This window comes from Cygnus olor, chromosome 6 (assembly GCF_009769625.2).
Source record: "Cygnus olor isolate bCygOlo1 chromosome 6, bCygOlo1.pri.v2, whole genome shotgun sequence".
NCBI lineage: Eukaryota > Metazoa > Chordata > Aves > Anseriformes > Anatidae > Cygnus > Cygnus olor.
In genome coordinates, this window is record NC_049174.1 from 20,888,796 (window position 1) to 20,903,833 (window position 15,038).

General features: G+C 35.6%; 1 protein-coding gene and 1 long non-coding RNA gene across 4 annotated transcripts in view; one reads left to right on the forward strand and one right to left on the reverse strand.

The window, feature by feature from the left end:
* The window catches only part of LOC121072246 (sodium channel protein type 2 subunit alpha-like), a 72,896-nt gene that overhangs the window by 11,784 nt on the left and 46,074 nt on the right, over positions 1-15,038 (forward strand). For all 3 annotated transcript variants that reach the window (XM_040561689.1, XM_040561692.1, XM_040561690.1), the window contains one exon: positions 12,983-13,306. In XM_040561689.1, the coding sequence (XP_040417623.1) occupies positions 13,034-13,306 (273 nt within the window). In that variant the 5' untranslated portion in view covers positions 12,983-13,033. The remainder of the gene's footprint in view (positions 1-12,982; positions 13,307-15,038) is intronic.
* Positions 1-15,038, reverse strand: part of LOC121072255 — a 97,942-nt gene that overhangs the window by 5,319 nt on the left and 77,585 nt on the right. The window lies entirely within an intron of this gene.

Below are 15,038 nucleotides of genomic sequence, written 5' to 3' on the forward strand. Positions count from 1 at the left end.
TTGAACTCTCATCTCAATTTTACAGGCTTATTCTGCTTCTGTGGGTTTTTAATGGATGTCATGAGTAAATATAATATATATATATATATATATTATTATTTTTTTTTTTGGTTCTAATGAAAAATCAATAATATATTGGAGGTGCTAAATCCTTTTTGGACCTGACAGGTGAGCCTTTTTAAGAAGAACATCCTGCCATACATCTCTGTTATAATGAATGCTGATGCAATTTTCCATTTTCAGGGTGTTTGCATGAAGATATATAAACACTGGTAGAATGTATTTGGGAATTTTGCCTCTGTATCACTCTAATCCAAGCCAGGTTTTACTGATCACCTCCAGCCTGTATCGATTTGCAGAACAGCAGCTGAGCCTCTAGAAAATTAGACAGGCACAAAAAGTAGACTCAGATTACACTAATGAGCCCATTAAGTGAGGTATAGGGAGTCTGTCTGGCCAGAATGAAGAACTGAAAGTCTAGCTGTACTACTTGCTTTATTTCTTTTGCAGTCAGTAGCCAGTTTTGACCTTTATACTCGGGATGGAAGGGAGGGATGCTTCCATCACTGCCCTGCATTTTTTTTTCCAAGTAAGGCAGTCTTGTCCTTTCCCTCTATTTAAGGGAGAAAACCTGAAGTGAATTGTGTTTGCAGGCTATAAAGCTTGTAACATGGACTAAGCGTGCAAAGCACAAGTTCCATAAAGCACATATGATTTCTGAAATCTTTCGTATATGTCTGTTCAGTTCTCAGACATTTTACATTTTAGTACATGGCAAATCAAAGCAGAGCAAAAGTACTGATTTTTAAAGTAGTCCTTAAAAACACCTAATAAAAATCTTCTCACCTTCATTATAGCATAACAATGCATAATACCAAATAAACTTCAAGGTTGCTTCAGAATTTCAGCAGGTTTAAAGAAATGGGAAAACTATTTTGTACTGTAGGTAGATATATTTGTTTTGCTGCTGTGGTGTAAAGGAAACAAGAACATTTTGAGCTTTCTGGTACACTGAAAACCATGGTCTGTGCACATTTTAAGAATAAAAGAATATGGTTTTTCCTGTTTAAAATCCAGTTAAGCATAGGTTTGGATTCTGCAATGACTTATGTTGTTAATAACAAATTGTTAACAACTTTTGTCTTGTAAGGTTTTGTTACCCTTACTCTGCTTTTTTATAATTATTCAGGAGGACCTAAATATAATAATATATAATAAAAAGTCTTCCTTTTTTTAAACCTTGACATGGTTTGGCTAATTCTTCATTCCCGTTGTTCAGGAGGGAAGCTTTCAGCTGCAGTTATTTGGGAGCTGTGGTGATTCAACATCATTTATTGCTGTTGCTTTGCAGTGGTGACTTGTGTTAGTGATGGTCAAAGACTGGAACAAAAACAGAGAAAGAAATGTGATAACAGACCAGCAAAAGCTGCAGGAAATATTCCAGTGCCACGTGGTTTTAACACAAGTCAGGGACCTGGAAGAGCAGGTAGTGCTGAACCCAAATAGCTGGAAAGAGAAGCCTAGGCTTGCACAAAGAGTAGGTTGGGATGTGGTGGGTAAATGGTTTACTGAGGCACCTTGGGACATCTTGAAGAGATGCAGTGGAGGGGAGGGAGAAGAAACCTGAAACAGACCCCGTGAGCCTACAGGGTTTTGCATGTAGGCCATATCAGGAGAGTAACCTTAGCCTTGTTCTGAGCTGGATTGTGGACTATCTCACTTCAGAATGTGCTTCCCAACCTCATCTTTTCTCTGACTTTTGTACTATTATTTTACATAACTGGTTATGAATACAATACCAAAGGTTTGTCAGAAACAGGCATCTTATTTTTTTTTTTCAGTTCAGTTGAAATTGAAAGAAACTAAGTTATTTACTTCGGACATGGCATACATGTTCCCTTTGTGGAAAAAAGCATCTTCTAACTTCCATGCAGTTGGTTATGACTCACTTTCTGCATTACTGAAAGTTTAACGGTGGGTGTTGGTGCGGTCACTCAGTGGGATCCGAGTACATTGACTTTAATATGATAGAGGTAAAGCATTCAAGATCATTTTGTCTTTAAATCAGTTTTACAGGAAAGTTATTGGAATGGTGATACCAAAAGTTTGAGCCATGTAACAGTCTAAAGTCTGAAAAATGAATAGCAATTGGAATCACAGAATGGGCAGGGTTGGAAGGGACCTCTAGAGATAGATCATCCAGTCCAACCGCCCCGCCAGGCAGGATCACCTAGAGCACGTTGCACAGGATGGCATCCAGGTGGGTTTTGAATATTTCCAGAGAAGGAGACTCCACAACCTCTCTGGGCAGCCTTTTCCAGTGCTTTGTCACCCTAATGGTAAAGAAGTGTCCCCTCATATTGAACTGGAACCTCCTGTGTGCTTCAGTTTGTGCTTGTTGCCCCTTGTCCTGTTGCCTCGTCTCACTACACCTTGATGAGGTGGAATAAATTACGTAGAGGTGTTTATATCCCAATATCCTAGCATTGTTTACAAGGTTTGAGTAATTTCCATGGAGTATTCTGATGTATATGGATTGGTGGGTGAATGTGGGCGAACTGATTCCACATTTGCAAGAACAAGCTAATGAAAAGATCCCATGCTCATGGATGTGTAGAGTTTCTCTGCTGTGCATAGTGCTTATGTACTCTGAATTACTGTCTGCATGTAATTTATTTATTTATTGTATTAATACTATAACTTGAGATCGAAACATAAATTATGGGCCAGTTCTGATTTGCTGCTGAGGCGGTCTCCCTGGAAAGTAATGAACTTTGAGAGGATTTGTTTTAGTGGATTCACTGTGGAAATCCCAGCACCTAGCTATAAAAAGGTGAAAGGAACTTTCTCCTTCTGTCCTTCCTCGCAGCCCTAAATCCTTTAACTTGCAGTGAAAACATACTGACAACAGTTCTGTTGGATGTGTGTGGGGTTCCCCCAGGCACTGATGCGGAGGCTCAGCCTTCAAGAATTCTTTCCCAAATTGCATCCTTAATGGAACAACTAATTTATCTGTGGCATTTTCCTTCTGTTCAGCATGTTCAGCTTTTCCTGTGTAATGTGTTTTTATCTAACTATTGGTAAGAACAACCAACCAGTAAGTTTAGATAGTCTTCCAGGGTAGGGTCACAGGCAGAGTTCTGTAAATATTTGTACCATGATAATACATTTTAGCAACGTGAGGAACATGTGTCTTTTATAAACAAATGCAAGAAATACCTACTTGTTGTTTTAGTCAGCTCTGTGGACCCCAATAAGCTTACAATGATTAATAGAAAATTAGATTTGATTATAAAAAGCAAGAGCTATTAGTGTACTACTCTATAACAAGGAAACAAATAATAGTTAATTAACAAAATGGGTTTTGTTTTATGTAATGATCTTACCAGGCTTCAGTTAACCCAATATATCATAAATATTAACTTGAAAAGCCCTTTTCTTTAAAGAGCCAATGCAGATGATAGTTGAGATAGGTTCACCTGCTTTCATTAATTGCAGCACGTTCGTTCATGTGGTATGAGGTATAGCCTAACTCCTTCTCCATCGAAATCTACTTCTTGTTGAGCTCTTCTCTCTTAAGGCAGACTCATTTAGAAGTTCGAGTCATTTATAATCTCAGACACATCATATGCTTGTTTAGAAAGACAATTCCTTGCTTGCATATAGATAGGAAGTTCTGTATTTCTGAAGGAAAGCAGAATATGGTAATTTTTAAAAGTTATTTTAATAATAATTTTAATTTTAATTATTTTAATTTTAAAAAGACCTATTTCAGGGGACATAATTTCTTTCAATGGAAAGTCATAAATACCTTGTTTAATAATTACTGTTTTGATGCAGACATCATTAGAATTGTTCTTTCATGTATCACTGCTTTTTATTAAAAGAACAGAAAATTCTGAACTATAGAAATGTATAGAAATTCCTGCATGCTTGGAAGAAATGCATGTTCCTTTTCTCAGTGCTGTTTAAAATAAGGCAGTTGCCGTTGTTTGATAATACAGGTCCCCGGAATTAAAAAGCCAAATAAAATGGAGGTATCTCGGAACTTGTTCTGTGTGAGTGGCTTGTTTTTGGTTGCAGTACTACACTACTTCTCTGTGTGACTGCCATTAAAGATGTCACCTTACTCTAAGATTGACTGATGCCAAGAGATATCTGATGCTCACCTTTTTTCCAGACAGTTTTTGGGAATAGCCTCTGATTTAGCACCTTCATTCACAGTCCTGAGTTTGGGGAGATTTAACAGAAACTTTCTCCTATAATGTGGTTCTGGACATAGGACTAATAGAGTAGCTGTGTTATTTTTTTCCTTTAGTTTTCTTTTTTTAAAATAACGGTGACAAAAGGTCTCTGACAACACAACAGTTAACACGAAGGTTGAAAAATATATCTTGGAGTGTGATCTCAACATGAATAAACTAAATGTATATGTATTTAACATAGGGAAATGGCATGGCTGTGGTTTTGCAATAAGGGTTCTAGCCTGGTGGCAGGCTAAATGTTATGAATCTTGTATCCAAGCCTGCTTTATTTTGCAGAAATGTTTGTATTTTATATATGAAGAAATGCCTCTGCTTTTTTACTGAACACATTCTTCTCCAAGTACCTCACATGAGTTGCTAAAAGATTTTATCCTGGTTTTATATGCAACTGTAATGCAAAGCAAATTTACTTGTCAAAGTTATCATTCTCGCATTAAATCAAAAAAGAAATGGTGCTTATTGTCTCCAACTTTATAACTTCTAAGTATCAATTACATGTAAATGTTTGCTTATAGTAACAAAGACTGTTTGGGAGACTTTAACCATTTTAAACATAATTGAGTTGTTGGTTGATTTTTTTTTTTTTTTTAATCTCCTTCAAATGTTAATGGAAGTCGTGAGTGGCTTTGGATAAAACCAATTTAACATTAGTCATGTAATATAATGCTGTATGCAATTATGCTTATTCTTCTGCTGTGCTAGAAAGCAGAGTAGCTGAGCGCCTTCCAATAAATGGTCCATTACACAAGGAGCATCTGCATCATCAGTTTTAGATATTATGTTAAAAGCTTCAGTTCTCATATATGCTAAAATCAAATAAGAATTCCTGCTTTAGGAACTTGGAGCAAATTCTGATTCTTCAGTTTGTATTAGTGTAGCATTTAACAGATACTAAATGAACTTGTGAATATAAAAGAAACATTTCCAATATTTAAGAGTGTAGTTTCTGGATTTCTTTGTACACGTATGTGAATATAAACTCTTGTTTTGTGGACCAGAGTCTGCAGCATTGTTGGGATCCAGTTTGGAAATAAATGCTATTTTTTATTTACTACTTAGTCTCTCTTATGAAATAATTCTTAGTAATCTCCTAGGGATTAATAACCATTCAAAAAAGATGTTTCATTAACATCAGTTGCTTTGTGGAGAGCCTTTTTTTTTTCTTTTTGTTGTTTCTACTGATGGGTGTTATAACCCGTCAGTATGAGATGATGGGAGGCAGAAGAGAATGTCGTAGAGCTCTGTGAGCACAAGCATTGGTGATGATGCCATGATCTGTAAGAATTTCGTAAATGTCTGGATTTTAAGTAGGCAGAATGTTTTAAAGTAATTCTTCTGCCTATTGTGGCAATTCTTTTCTTCACAATTTCATTTTGAGGCTATGTGCTTTCCTTTTTCAGCTGGCATTCATTTAGTGAAGATGAAATCTGAGCCAGAAAGCTCCTAAAAATTTAATCTGGAAGTGTTGTAGTACTTTCTTCTTTTCTGAAAGTATTGTTTATTGATTTCTTGGAACCACTGTGGCAAATCTGATGTAAGAGAAATCTAACTTTGAAAAATAACTTGCAATGTTGTTATTGCCATTCTTGTTTTTCTTTTGTGTTGACCCATGTACCTTTGAGGTCTTATTCTGTAAATGTAAATCTTAATTTTTAGTGGATTTTTTTTCTTTTTTTAAAATATGTTTTTCTTTCTTCCTTAAATATGAGATTAAGTTCATATGATTTCTGGATAAAATACATTTTGGGTTATAACGGGGAATCTGGCAGTTGTATCCTGAAGAGTTCTTCTAGCTAAAGTGAATTTAAGTAGTCTGTTCAGTTTTGTAACTGAAAACAATTATTAGGTAAAAAGTATTCAGTGTGAAAAAAATAATTTTGTATGATGGTTGCCTTTCCTTCCAACTCTCTTTCAGCTAATGAGTACAAGAAAACTAAACACTGTATAAGTACCATGATTATTTGAAATATGTATAGGGAGTATTGCTTCATATCTTCAGGCAACTACAATATGTTGTTATACAATATCCATGGCAATATTGAATTTCTTTATTTATCTTTAAAGCATCAAAACAAGGAGTTAGATGCATACTCATTTACATCCACAGATATAGTATTTAAAAACTTTGACAGTTGTCTTTACTAAGAATTTATATAGAAAATTTATCAAAAATGATAAAGATAAAGGTCAAAATGTAATTATCTTGATGTCATCATCTGTGGTGTAATAAAAGAAGTCTTTCGGAACAAAGGTTACCTGGCACACATTACTGGTGCTTTGTGCTGGAAGTTACATAAAGTCTTACTGTGCCATAAACTGGCATGATGATATCTCATAAACACAAAAGCAAACTGAAGGAGGAATGTGGAGAACAGAGGATAAAAAGAACAAAATGTGATAATGAAACCTTGTAAGATCAAACACCAGGATTTACAAAAGCAAATCTGTCGTACAGAATACCATAGACACAAAAACTGTAAAAATAAGTTTCAGTGACTGATATGCTTGATTGGACTTAAAGAAGAGTTTCTCTGAATTTGCTTAGCCAGAAAATGAGATTTTTTTCCATAAATAAGTTAAACAAGGAAGCACAAGTGACTGGTAAGTTATTGAAGAGTAGCGTTGCCATAGGGGTAAATTTGATACAAACTTTTATTTAGATTGTAAAAAGGATTAACCTATTGAGGAAGATTTAAATTAGGATTATTATCCAAGGAATTGGCTGCATGATTTATTAGGACTTAAATGAAACCAGGGTCTTAATATTTTAAAATACATTTGTGTTCTGAAAAAAAAGTCGTTGGCATGCGTATGAATGACAGGAATATCATACTTGCTCAAATAAAAATGTATGCATGTCACCTTTCTGTCAAAGTAAATAATGTGTTTCACTGTTTTTTATTGTATTGCTAACAGTAAACAACTACACAGTTTTTCATTTGCTATGTGTTGGCTCTATTCAAGATTTTCTGTTTAATACGTTAGTGATTGGAATGCTTGTCTGTGAGAACTGGGTTTCCTGGATCTGAGCTTGATGAATTCATTTTCAGACAGTAAGGAAAGAGATTGATCAGCTTGCCTAAGTGGTTGCAGATTCTTAAAATGGATTTATATGAGAGAAATCTTCTTTTTAAGATCAAGAGTAGCATCCTCTGCCTTTTTAACATTTTGCTTTCCTGCAACATTAATATTTTGCAAGTATCTTCTATGTATTACTATAAACTTTCACACTGAATCAGAGATTCTTGAATTGAAAATAGCTAGTTTGAAATAACTTGAAAAGGATAAAGGACATGTAAGGTGAGTTGCATGTAAGAAACTGAACCATTAGAACTGTACAGAAGTTGTCTGTTTTCAGTAGGCATTTGTTTTATTCTTTAATATGATTTTCATGAACAAACTATAAAGTAACAACTTGTAAATGAAGGGCATGGCAAAATCTTTTAAGATGAGTTGTCCCAGTTAGTCACATTGCATTGCCACAATATTCTGCTGAGAAGTACAAGGGATGAAATGTGCCATAGGTTTAATTCATTCAGGCTCAGAACAATTAATAATTTAGAAATGTTTCAGTTCTTATTGATGCTTACGATCATAAGTGGTTGAATAGTGTAGGTACTGTTAGTGTCTGCACAGGAAATTCTTTGAGAGGGGAAGGAAGGACACTAGATTTTTAATTGTTGATTAGAGGAGGTGCTTTCTAGATTAACCCATTTTCCTAAGAACTTTCTTGGTTTGTATTATAGTCAGCTTTTTGTTTTGCAGACTCTCAGAGAATAGTAATATTTAGGTAGTAGGGATCAAAACAGTTTCTTTTCTCTAGCAGCTATAACAGTCTGAAGGATGCATCATTGAGTAACAGCAATATAGTAGTTAATAATGCAAATTTTAATTTATATAGTTAGGCAAATTTAGTATCCCTGAAATAAAAATGCCATATTCTTTTATATACTCAGATGCAGAAAAATAAAAGAGCATAGCAAAGAAAATGTATGTAGGTTTGCTGATGACTCATGATATGTGATCATTTGCCAAATTGAATTTCAGTGTACATCATCAACAGACTGTCATGGTAGCAACTTCTTAGTCTTAATTAATTTTCATACTTACGAGAATTTATTTGGTTATTGAGACTTAGTGATTTATCCAGGCTTCTTTAGTATGCTGAAAATTTTATTCAACTTTATTTAAATAGCACTATGAAATGTACAATAGTAATTAACAGAGAGAACACTGAAAATAGTAATGTGAAAATTCATTTTTGTGTTATGGGATATAGAGTATCAGGGCAGATGTTTTGTTTCTAGCTCTGAACAAACATGAAGGTAAATATACTATGTCTGTATGGGAGATGTATTTTCTTCATTCTGAGATTTTGATGCTAAATGGTTTGGGTCTAAGTTTGAACATTATTTTTATAAATGCAAAAATAAACATTTTGTAGATGTCTGTAGAAAATGTTGAAAATGTCAGAAACCTTATATTAAGTTGAGTTTTTCATTTTAAAAAATTTATTACTCTTTGCATTTTTTTAGGGGGGAGAGAGGGATGAAGATTTGCATAGGGACCTTTTTTTTGGGGGGGGGGCAGGAAGTGTTGGTTTTCTTTTTCCTTTTTTTTTTTTTTCTCCTCCTTTCAGGATTCATATTCTTTCTTGTTTTTTGATTTGATTTGTTACTACTTCTTTGTGGTACAGTAGCCATCAAGACTGCAGAAAAGAGAGAGAACATTTAAGTCATTAAACTAATCCATCCATTGTCGTAATTCTTTCACTCTGTTTCCTTACTGGATAAATGAATTTCCTTGATGGAGTGACATAAATGATGTCAGTATGTTACAGAGTGCATATATTTACATACATTTTAAAAAAAAAGTCATGATGAGAAAACATAGTCTCTGATCTGCAACTCAAGATCTGTTTAACACGTGTATTGTTTTTTATCCAGAAGTATGGGTTGTGATTAGACTGCTATGGCAAATCATTGACAGAAGAGGTGGCTGTTAGGTGTTGGAAGAGAACCTTTTTGTTTGTTTGTTTTATGCTAACACTGAAATGTGATGCAGTCATTGGCTATGGTCTCATTAGAGAGAAATTCCGGATGGAGTTTGCGTCAACCCTAAGGATACTACTTAAGCATTGCTGAATAAATCACTGGAATATCAGCATGAAAGCAGAAGGATTGGTTTTCACTCTGATAACATCGGTAACAACTCAGAAAAAGTGTCTTAAGGCCATAGTGGTATTTGGTAAAATGAGCAGACATGAACTCTTGGTTTTACGTATCACAGGTTTCTAAAGGGGAAATTTAGCCTAAGTGCATAGGCAGGCATAAGTTAGTGATGTGTTCAATTAAAAGTAGTTTCTGTGGTCATATTCATCACCTTCTGAATCTGCCTTCATAGTCAAGGAGGAAACTCTTTAAAGCTTTTAAACGTCTTCCTCCAAATAATAAGAATATCCCCAAAAGGCTCACTGTTGTAGTAGATAACCTGTATAACTCTCTTAGGGTTTTTCCCCTTTCTTTTAATTAACATGTTTTTTTTCTGCCTTTTTTGTTTCTGAAGAAAATCATCAAAACACAAAATCATGTAAATATTACTTAGACTTCCAAGCATGCCCCTACTTTTTGATAGACATGGTGGACTGGTGCGTAGATGTGCTGAAAAATCTGTAATGTCATGTTTATCTCCACAAAGGGCAGCACTACCAGAGCAGTACTGTGTGTACAGCACCGGCTTTATTTGGTTTTAAGCACCAGTTTTATTTGCTTTAAAGATGGTTGTTCTAATGGCTGTAGGTCTTTCTCTCCTGTCTCTTCAGACTCTTCAGAGTTTGTACAACTATCTAACCATTTCAGAAACTGTACAGTCAGTACATACAGCTGTATTTTTAATATGAACTGTAGTTTGCATGTCTTACTGCAGGAAAGGTAAATCTTACATAAGTGCAGTCCTCAGTATCTGTTATGACACATGCAGAATTGATTAATATACTGTATAGGAAGTTTTATTTCCAAAAAAAACACAGGTTTAAGCTAAATAAAGGAACTAAGGGTACCAAATAACAATGTCATTACTTACATTATTTCTTAGGTAAAAAATGGAGCTTTAAGGGAAAGGATTCTGGTGTTCTTCCTGTGAGAGTGATTTCCTTTTTTGCTGGCGCATGAGTGCATGTTCCTTAGCCACAGGCATCATCCAACTTCTGAAGGAAATGCTTCAATCAAAGCATTGCAGGACAGATTTTCAGAGGCATGGATGTTAGGGATTTGGGAAGGTTTCAGTGGAGAAGGCCGCTGGAATCAATAGGAATCAAGGACCTTCCATTTGAGAACGGTGAATCTTTTAAAGATGGAATGGATGCAATTGTCCATTTTGGAATAACTAAGGGAAGATGTGTCATTCCTGGGCTGCCTGCTCCCAAGAATAACTATTGCTCTGTGTTCCGAAGATGCTGTGTGGCTGACACAAAAAAAAGGCTGATTTCTGCACCTGTTTGTCAGGAGATTCCTCATGTCCTTACTGGCCTGTACAAAGACACCTTTTTTTTTCTGTCTTTTGTCACAGTAGAGAGTACTTGCTAGGGATGCAGAAGCTGTCATAGCTCAGCTGAAAAAGCTAGGACTTGGATATATGCATACCCTTGATTGGCGAATTTTGAGGAAAAAAAGGCTGGCATAAGGCTAGGTTTTAGTGGCTGGGAGAATTCAGTTTATGCTGGGAAATTGTTAAAATGTAGAAAATGTCATTAACTAACTTGGAGGAGACCTAAAAGTGATTCTAGAAGAGGCAGCTGCATTAACATTCCTGGGATTGATAGCATGGTGTGAGAATTGAACGGGGCTACTGCACCTCATGTGTAAGTATTTGGCATCGATTTTTTTTTTCTTTTCCTGCACATCTCTACTGTTAAGCTGACACTGTGACCAGAGGAAAAGCTATGTCTTTAACGAACTCTCACCTGCTGTGTAGCACAGGCCCGGTCCGTGACATTGGTGGTAGAAGCCTAGGGCAAATGGAGCCGTTCTAGACCAGCTTAAGGTTATTCCTCTGGGCCCAAGACCTCACAGGCCCTGACTGGTGTCCAGGCCATTCTGCACTGGGTGCCTGTGGTACCCAGTTCCTCGCCAGTTTTGGTGTCTTTCAGAACCTTTATGATTCTTGATGATAGCATTCATAGCATTAATTCTGACATGATTTCACTTTTTGGCTGGCAAAATGGTTCCCTCATCTTTAACCCCACACCCAATCTTGTGGTGCCTCTGGGAAAAGACATTCAAGAAGTGTCAAAATGCTGCATGGCAGTGTAAGGAATGAGGAAAGAAGTGCATGAAACAGCCCTGAAAACCTCAGGGTCTGAGAAAGAGGTGTTCTGGGTGCCAGACATGAGATTCATCTGGAGCCTGTGGGACAGCCCATGGTGGAGGCAGTATTTCATTGTAGTCCATGGGGTACCATGCCAGGACAGATTTGCATGCTGGAGCAGTTGGATATCCCCCAAAGGAACTGCAGCTTGTGGAGGGCACACTGTTATGAACTGGCCCCAACCCATGAGATTTTTTACTTTATTTTCTCCCTCTTACTATTTTGATGAGGGAAAGTACAAGAGTGGCTGGGTGGCAATCTGGTAGCCAGCAATGATCAACCCACCACAATTTCTGAATTTTGTTGAAGTGTTGTTAAAAACTACAGCACTGCTGAATGTCACCGAGGAGGACTTGATTCTGTTTTGTCTGTTTATAAAATTGGTGTATCCTGAACTAATTGCACCCATGGGTATTAATTGTGTTCTCCCTGTAGAAAATAGAAACCTAGAAAGAAGTAATCTATTGAAAATGTAGCATTTGTTGAAATTTTAATGAATATATTATTTTTTTTGAAAATACATCAAGCCTCACAGAAAGTAGTGTAACTTCGGGGAGAGTGTGCCGTGTTTTTTGTGTAAATCTAAAACACTTCATCCCTCTTAAATTCCTTAATTAGAGAGCATAGCACCATCGAATTTACAGTTGAAAGTCAAGAAAATGCTACTTAGGAAATCCCAAAATGGAAGGACTAAACCTTAGCCTAGTTGCATTCTGCTTGTGCATATGGCTTTAAATATAGTACCTGTCTTATAGAGCAGTATTAGTTTAGCTAGCATAATGTAAGCCACCAGGTGGAGTAGTGTTTCCATAACAAATGAAGAGAAATAGGAAGGACATGGCTTATTTTTCTTTCCGCTTTCATAATATAAATTGCAAGTGTTTTGGAGATACTATCCCAACTTTTTATATAAATCCCTATCCTCATAAACACTGAATAAAGTAGTATGTTAACACAATTCTTAACTTTTCATAATAAGGTGTGTTTTGGATTTCTTGTTTAGATTAGGGAAAGTGAGAATGCTTTCCTTTTTCTTGTGACATTTATATTAACCTGAGATGACAAATAAATTGCATGCAAATTTCATTATAATTCTTTTCCTTTCATGTTTTCCTTCACATCCTAAACGGTATCTGTTTGCCATGTTGGTTCTTCAGAAAAGCTAAGGTAGCTAATTTTCTGTTGTCTCTGAAAATTAATTCAAATACTTCTCTGTACAGTTCTTTACAATTAGAAAAGAGGCAGATAACTACTATACTATGCCGAAAATTGTTATTTGGGGAATTGTCTTGCTGTTGCACTCTCCTAATTTTTCTGTTTCTCCCCACTCCCCACCCCTCACGTTCTCCTAGGATCTTCTTGCACAAGAGCATAAAAGTGTTTAAAGTTTGCAGAATGAAAAGATGGCACAGGCAATGTTCGTACCACCAGGATCTGACAGCTTCTTCCATTTCACCAAAGAGTCTCTTGCAGCTATTGAGAAGCGTATTGCTGATGAAAAGTCTAATCGTGACAAAGATGAGCATAAAGATGATGGTGTTCATGAAGAAAATCATCAAAAGCCAAGTAATGACTTGGAGGCAGGAAAGACGCTGCCATTTATTTATGGTGATATTCCTCCAGAAATGGTTTCTGAGCCCCTGGAGGACCTGGATCCATATTATGCCAATAAAAAAGTAAGTATTTACTAAGATTATAATTAGAATATACCTGTTGAACTACAAAGTGGTAAATGCTGTAATTTACTACCTGTTGAAGGTAGTCAGAAGCCCTATTGAAAGTATTTGAAAGTCTGCGATACCATGTTAATTATTTTGAATCCAATATAAATATGACTGTGAGTCTTCTACTCAGGTTACTTTTTTATGATTTTTTTTTTTTTAATGTCTAAGATTTCCTTATGATGTTTTGAGTTAGCGGATTTTGGATTAGATGTCTTTTAATCTCTTCAGATCTGATGAAATGCTGAAGCACTGGAAAACTTCATCTCTCTGGCTACTCTGTTACTGGGGATTTGAGGAAACATAGTACTAAGACCTAGTTCAGCAGGCTAAGAAGGAAACTAATTAAGCAGCTAAAGTTTTTGGTTTGTTTTACTCAGAGAATTTAATTATTAGATATTATAAGAATTCTTGCACTATCTTCCAGTCTAGCAACAGATTTACGTTGGATGAAGTGCTTGTTCTGTCTGTCATCTGCCAGAATGATCTATTGTCAAACATTCCTTAAAACCTTATTGAAGTATTTGAAAAAAAAAAAAAGCAAAACAAAACTCAACTGGAGTTACTTGTTAAACTCTACCTGACTAGGGAGGGACATAAGTAAAAAAATAAAAACGCGATTATTAGCACATGTTGCCGGCTTCATGTGATATAATTTCTGTGGATAGGTAAAAGCTCATGTGCAGACATGAGTTCATTTTGCTAGATTTGCTTCGGGATCACTGCACTTTTTTTTCTGAGTCTGACTAGATTTTCTGTCCAGTTACGTTTTTCCTGATGATTTTAATACCAATTTACCAGTAAGTAATCCTTCCCAGTACCACCCCACAAGGAACATGAAGACAGTAATTGGTAGGACATCCTGAAGTCATGTACCCTCAATATTATGTTACAGTGCAAGGAAGTTATTTAAAGTCTCCCCATCATTCCTTTAAGAGTCGCTTTATATCTGCATGTATGCAGAATTTTCTTGGAAATTTTACATAAATGCTTTTTTTTTTTTTTAATGTAAAAAGGTTTTGTGGCTCAGTAACAACAACAACAAAGTACTGTCTGCAAAACAGTATAAAAACATCCGTGAGTAGCACATCCACTTCTGAAATGGGACTGTGTCTACTACTTCCTGTTTCTGTATTAAGCCTTTGTTATAGGTCCAGAATAGACCTGAAAATGAAATCTAAATTGATGTATATTCATCTATTATAATGCAACTCAGTTTCTTTTATAGAGAAACTGTTAACAAAAGGAGACAAGATCAAGGGTGGTGGCTTTAGCAAGTATAGATCTTAGATGATGAAAAGAGAAGCAGGATGATGTTCAAAATGAAAACAAAATTGAGTTTACTTTTAAAAGGCAGTACAGAATAAGCAAGTGCTTATTTCATTGTGAGAAGTCAATAAAATATTTGAATTAAAAACATAGAATAGGTTCTTGAAACAAAGAAGTGGATAATCAACAGGTTACCATCTTCCATAAGAAGCAACTCGGTTAAAGCAGTATTTTTCTAGTACAGAATGTTGAAGACTAATAATCAGGTATAGTGTTTTCAGTTGTTTTAGTTGTTGTTTCTACTCCATGAGCTCTACTGTTAAATGATCTATTTCTGTTACAATAGAATATTGGCATAAAACAGGAAGAATCAATATTAAAACCTACTTATTTCCAGATATTTGTCATTTGGGAAAAT